General features: G+C 33.5%; 1 protein-coding gene across 1 annotated transcript; it reads left to right on the top strand.

The window, feature by feature from the left end:
* The first annotated feature begins 32 nt into the window (after positions 1–32).
* On the top strand, positions 33–1,250 carry ABI3 (AP2/B3-like transcriptional factor family protein). The gene is made up of 6 exons (XM_089785801.1): positions 33–205; positions 352–444; positions 591–691; positions 824–870; positions 944–1,020; positions 1,110–1,250. The coding sequence occupies exons 1-6, from the start codon at positions 92–94 to the stop codon at positions 1,248–1,250; spliced, it is 573 nt and encodes a 190-aa protein (XP_089641927.1). The 5' UTR covers positions 33–91.
* The last annotated feature ends 6,149 nt before the right edge of the window (positions 1,251–7,399 follow it).

Below are 7,399 nucleotides of genomic sequence, written 5' to 3'. Positions count from 1 at the left end.
CCAACATGCAAGACTTATTAACGATAATTGTGCGGCGGCGGCCCAAGCCAACCCCGGAAACTGGGTCTACTGGCCAGCGCTTGCCGGTGGGATGGCTTCAAACCCTCCGCTTCTACCTGGTGATGTTCCTGTGGTGCATCCTGTGGACCGACCCGCAATGCAGGTGCAGACTTATCAGCGGCATGTGGCATCAGATAGAAGACAAGTGGGTTTTCGATCTTTGATCGTCATTTTATATTTGGGATTATCGGATACATTTTTCGGTGCTTGTAATTATTGATGCATGATTAAGAAAGAAGGTTAAAGGTAGATATGTAATTAATGATGTTTGCTTCGATGGGTTTGGTTCAGGGATGGAAACCTGAGAAGAATTTGCGGTTTCTTCTGCAGAAAGTGTTGAAGCAGAGCGATGTGGGTAATCTTGGAAGAATCGTGCTGCCAAAAGTACACTCCCCTTTCCTTTCTCACTTTTAGAGAATAATAATGTCGTTATTTTCAATGGATGATAATTTTGAGAGTTTTCTTGTAAAGGGTTTTTAGTATTTGACACAATCTTTGTCTATGCAATTTATTTATATAATTGCAAACAGAAAGAAGCAGAAACCCATCTGCCAGAGCTAGAAGCAAGAGATGGGATCTCCATTGCCATGGAAGACATAGGGACGTCTCGTGTTTGGAACATGCGCTACCGGTATCCTGAAATTTAACCTGTGATAATTTCTGATGTAATTTTCATCCTTTTCGTAGCTAACATCGTTTCTAAATCACCTTTTCTTCCTCTCCTTCTGCCTTTGCTATTTGTTTTGTCTATACGGAGTCTCAGATTCTGGCCAAACAACAAAAGCAGGATGTATCTCCTTGAAAATACGGGTGGGTATTATTTTTCTAAATTTTCAAGCTTTTTATACTCATCATACTCAGCCAATTCTTCTTCTTCGTCCAGGGGATTTCGTGAGAACAAATGGGCTACAAGAAGGAGATTTCATAGTCATATACTCAGACGTGAAATGTGGCAAATATGTACGTACCCATCACTTTTTCGTATCCTTTTCCCTAATTTTTATGGGGAAATCTTTTATTAAAAATAACAAATTTTATGGACCTCACAGTTGATACGAGGAGTTAAGGTACGGCAATCAGGACCGAAATCGGAGACCAAAAGACCAGGAAAATCGCAGAAAAACCAGCATTCAAATTCTCCAGCGGCTGCTGCTGTTAATGGCCTGTCATCTTCACCCATCAAACAGTAAAGTAATGGGAGAAAAAAATGAAGAAAATAAAGCAATACAAAGATAAGTGCCGAACCATCGCCGCATTTCCTTCATGCAGGAAAATGAATGGACAAGTGGGCGGTTGAAGATGGTCTTTGGCAAACCTCTTGATCTGAACCTCTGCCCCCACTTTGGTTTCTCCGTCAAATGCTACTATTGGAATCCCAACTGCCGAGACAATTAAGGAGCTTCGGGGCTTTTGGAGACAATGCGTTATTATGATTCATGCCATGGTTGGCAGGCTAGGGAGTCAAGTCAATTGATCTACTCATCACGCTCTCTCGATTTCTGATGTTTACTACAGATTCTCCAATGTGTATGATTTTACTTCACACTATACCACTATAGAGTTATGTTTTACAAATATATATATAATATATAAGCCACTAGTATTTAGTACTATATAGGAATGGATGATGCAGCTGTTGTTCGTTATTAATTAATCTGAAAAAGTGTTTGATGCTAGCTATATTTGTGAAATTCCATTCTTCAAGCAATTGATTTCGAGATGGCAGCGTCAAAACTTTGTTTTAGATGTGAGTTATAATATATGATTACGCACTTTAGCGATCTAATTGTCTTATCTTCTTTGAGTTTGTGAAATATTTCTTAACAATTACATAAAGATTAGAGCAAAATTTGAAATTAGTATGATAAGCAATATAAAGGATAAATAATTTACCTACACCCGATCGAGGGCAAATTAATAAATCCTTACTCTCCCTTTAACCTGAAACAACTTGAGAAATAACAGACAAATTTGAAGGGTTTCTCTTTCCATATATATATATATATATATATATATATATATATACACACACACATCTTGATTTCTTTTTTTTTTTTTGGTTTAATGGTCTACAAAAGACTGGTGGTTACCGGGTTAATTACAATTTTACCGGGTTAATTACAATTTTTTTAAATATAGTGAATTAAGCTTTCGAATTTTGTTTCCGTGCAATTTTTACATTTCCATTGATTATCGGTTGCTTATTAATAGCACATGAAAGTATATACATTTGATTATCACTGTTTATCAAATGAATAATGTGTTCAAAAGCAACTAACAAAAACATGTTACAATGAATAACTTGTCTAAAAGTAATTAATAAGCATATGCCGTGTAACTAAAATAATAACGTGTCTAAAAGGAATTAATATTAAGGTGTCTAAAGTTAATTAATAAGAATATGCCACGTAACTAAAATAATAACGCATGCTGCGTGACTAAAATAGATAACACCGGTAAAAACAATTAATAAGAATATGTCAAAACAATTAATAAGAATAGCCATGTAACTAAAATAAAAAATGTGTCTAGAAACATTTAATAAGAATATGCCAAGTACTGTCTAAACATGTCACATCAATTTTTTTATTATTTATTTTAAAATTTTAAAATAAGAGAAAATAAAAAGTTTTTAAAATTCTAAAATAAAGAAACTTTTTTCCACAAAAAACTTTTGAAAATAGAGAAAAAATTTAAAAAATAAAAAAGGACAATCAGGGAAAAAAGGGAGTGAGGGAAAGAGAACATAGAAAGAAGGAAAAGCAATTATTCTACCATGAATTGACTCATCGACATCAATTGCGTCACGATCCAAATACACGGGTCCTTGACCATAGCATGAGCCAAGTAGGCAAAACCCACGATATTTAAGCAAGTTATAGAATTCAAACTACACAACATGTAGCCATGGGAATTAATTTTTAAATATTTATAATAAAATTCAAATATATTATATTATCTTTGACTCATAATTCAAACAAATATTCATAAGATTATACATTGGCCATCAACTCAGGTTCGTACATAACAACCCTTATATAATTCAAATTGCACATCGTACTTGACTTATTTTGCAAACTAACCAAAGTGGGAAGGTGGAAGGCCCACACAGACTTAGCGGAGTGACACGTTAGGATAGGAACCTACCAGATGCTAATTATATGTTTGTCCAATTGATGACACTTGCTACGTAACCACATTGCTTCTCTTATTTGCATATGATAAAATAGAAGGGTGAGTCATCTAATACTCAGTAAGGGAATGCTATCACAACATAATGTTTTACATATAATATATACTTAGGCCTATCTAGCCATAAAACTTTCATAGTCAAACATCTCAAATTCAAAGGTGCAAAGATCATCCTAATATCTGACATGCATAACTCATCATAGCAAGTCTTGCCGAATCACATCTCAATGGCGTATCATATCCACAAATTCCCAAATTCTATGTCCTCACATCAAATCATATCAATTCAAGGATTATTTTTAAAGTTGTTATCATTAAACTAGGCTTCATAGGCACACCTTAGTTGCCTAGCACAAGTTCAAATCCCATTTATAAATAAATGATTAGTCCAAAGCATTTCATCAAATATCATTCACAATGGTTACCACATATTTCATATTTCAAATCAAATCATGCCATATTGGATGCGCGTCATCATGTCAAATGAAATTAAATGAGCAGCCTGCACTAGATGTAGTTAAATCACACTCGGTGGCCAATCGATGGAGAATCAAATCATGCTCGAGGCAAAGCCACTAGTGAATAATCAAATCACGCACAGCACCACAGTAACTGGTGGAGAATCATATCATCGATAGGAGTAATCTCCTGATAGTTGGCATCACCCAGAGTAATCTCAACGGATGGCATTAAAGTACTGCAAGTGGGATTAGTGTCATCGTCTCTACTTACCACCATCCCTGTCGACACATACATAGTCACAGGGCGTGGGACTCCACTCCACCTCAAGTCAAATCAATTTCTGAAATTCATCCCTTGGACGAGACACAAGTCCATAGATCAGGCCATCGTGCTTATTACATTCCAAATGTCCATATCAAATCGTATTTCAAATTCAACGAGCTTCAGTCATCTCTATGCTCGGTATAATTCTAAGTGCTTTCAAATCTCTAAGGCATCATCGTACAAAACATAATCAATCTATAGACCCTTAACCCCACATGAGTATTCATCATATTTAGTCATATCAATCATGGCTTAATAGCCTTATCCATATCCTCAAATCAACCACAAATACATGGGCATTCATATATAGATTGTATCCATAAGCAATCATGACCTTTCGACCTCACATAATTAATATCACCTAATCGCTGTGTCATTAACCCAAGTACATATTGGGCCATATACCTACTTGGCAACCTATTCACCTAATTCAGCATAGTCCTTAATCCATAATGCATATTGCACCATGTGTAGTATTCTTGCTTTAGGTCCTACATACCATGGGTTCCAACATAATGCCACCTTATGGCTTAGCACAAATCACACAAACACAAATTTCCTATCTTAGATAACTAATTAAGCTAGGCATCTTCATCCACGCACACAATCATGTTTGCTCTCTAGCCTAGGCATATACCTCTAAGTAATCATATACATACACACACATATAAACACACACACACACACACACACACACATCTTAACTCTTTAGCCTAGGCATGCTCATCTAGGCGTACACACAATATTTAAGTACCATGACAGTGCATACATTATGCGAGATGCATCACATGCATTTAATTAAATCCCATTCACCTTTAGAATCAGAAGCGCTCCCAAAGCTGGGCTCAAATCTTCGACCTCTAGCCATCTTATAGTTCACCAATATGTTAGGTGGCTTCAAATTTCCTTTAACACATCATAAAAATATTTATTTCCTAGCTTTCAAAAATATCTCAACTTTTCAAAAATACCAAAATTCAATAGACATGCTCATTCTTCCAACAAATGGGTTGAATTCTTACTTTAAAAGCTGGGTTGCCCAAATCTAGGCTCCAAATCTCCAATAAACTCAAGGGGAGAGACTGAATGAATTTAAAAATATTTAGATATGAGGTTATTAACTAAGTAAATAAAAAATCAATCGTTAAAAACATGTAATCTTACCTCTGAATCAATTTTCCAAGCTTAGATTTAGCTTAAATAAGCTTTAAATGCCATTTGAGGGCTTAAGGTTTCGTATGGGGTAGGGTTTAGGGTTTAGGGTTTTGAAAATCAATTTTCAAAAATAGAAAATAGGTTTTCTCTTAAAATGGGGGAATGCCCGAAACCTCTTTTTATTTTTGCCTTTATACAAGGATGTATTAATACATTCTTAATGAATTCCCCCTAAATGTACGATACATGTAATTTAGATTGTTCTTGACTTCAAATCTATTAATATATTTGAACAATGTATCGATTGATGTTCATCCTATCAAGAATGTATCGATACATTTGCCAATGTGCCGATACATCTTGCCTAGATTGCACCTTTTTTTCACTTCAACTTTCAAAAATCCAAACTTTAACACCCTAAAATCATTTCCTATTTAAGTTATACTTCAAAATGACTATCTTAACTCATAATCATCATTCACATACTCGAACACACAATCAAATCTTAATATAAACTTTAAAATTCAAGATTGATCCCCCATTCCTCAAAATTTTGGCTAAGTCTTAAGGTTTTGTGTTCTAAGGGTCACAATTGTCATTCTCACCTCAATTCATCAAGAATACTCAATATCCAAGCATTTACTCATCACACAAATTCAAATCCTTGTTATGCTCTATGTCACATAGTATATAAATCAAAGCTTGGCATAATTGACATTAAGCATCATACTTATCAAAGTGCCAAACAATGCACTATACCATTCATGTGTCAAACATATGCACAACATTATTTTTGAGCCTTCACATGCTCAAATATCATATTCATTGCTCTATGGACATAGGCATACTTTTAAGCTCTTAAACATATGGACCAAAAATTCAATTTAGTTCATTAAATGGCTTGGTTCACATTATATTATTAGAATTTTAGATATATGCTGAAATTCAAAGTCTTTCTCTATAGACCACAATAGCTCATATGCATGCTTCACAAGCGCATACATCAAGTTTTCAAGCTTACTCATCAAATCACTTGGCTAACATCACATTTAGGCCATATAAAAAAAATCAAAGGTGTTACTAATTGGCCCTTCCATTCATCCTTTATCTTTTTCTCATCCTTTCCTCTTTGTTAGCTCAATTAAAGTGAATAAGTCAAGAGGAAGATAGAATGGATTTTTAAAAAAATTATTTACATAATAAACTTTCCAAAAAAGTATATAAGCAACCAAAAAATAGGTCATTACCAATTGAATTGAGTCTATTGATAAAATTTCATCAAAAAATAGGAATGGAATGCGGAAAAATTGCCATTCAAACAATTAGTTGTGCAATACCAAGGGAGTTTGCTGACGAAATTGTTTCTGTCAATAATTGGTTGGTAACTCATTAGTGTAAAAAAAAAAAAACTGACGATGGCGTGAAAAGTACCGACCAACCTTTTTTGTTGGCAATCTTATTGTCGACGGAGTTGTCATCAAATTTTTCGATCGATATCGAGATCTAGCTACCAGTTTAATTATTGAAAAAATTTTTGTCATTAATTGTCACTAAGTGTTTTTTGAATTATCGATGAAACTTTTGTCGATAACTGGGAATATGAAAAGCTCAATCAGGCTTCCCTTATTTCATCATACTTTCTTTTTTTTCTATTTTCTCTCTTCCCCTTGGCTTGCTAATGCTAACCAACCTCCAGGTCATCCTCTAACCCCTTCCTATCGTCGATCTAGACTTTTTTACGCTAAAAAGGCCTTTTTTGCAATTGTTATTATTATATTCTATTTTTGTGTTATTGTTGTAAATAATGAACTTACACAGAAATGTTGTTAATTGCTGTAACAATAATGTTGTGCTATATATTTTTGTGTATAATTAGACATATTTGTGTTGAAATGTTGTGTTGTTGTTGTTATTTTCAAAATTTGTGTTATTTTTTTTAAAATTTGTGTACAAATGTTCTTAATTCTTATAAAAATGTTGTGTTATTGTTGTGTAGAAATGTTGTTTTATTACCATTGTTATAATCAATTTTTTTGATTTTTGTAAATAAAAACTTAATTGAATAAAGTAATTAAAAATGTATAGTATATAATATAAATTTATATTTAATTATTAAATAAAATAAATAGTTTAATTGAATATAAATTATTAATGTAAGTATATGAATTAAAACTTAATTAAAAAAGTAATTAAATTATGAAATGTA

This window comes from Theobroma umbraticum, unplaced genomic scaffold (genome assembly GCF_002168275.2).
Source record: "Theobroma umbraticum cultivar Fairchild unplaced genomic scaffold, ASM216827v3 scaffold_44.0, whole genome shotgun sequence".
Classification (NCBI taxonomy): domain Eukaryota; kingdom Viridiplantae; phylum Streptophyta; class Magnoliopsida; order Malvales; family Malvaceae; genus Theobroma; species Theobroma umbraticum.
This window is presented reverse-complemented; position numbering and strand designations above follow the sequence as displayed.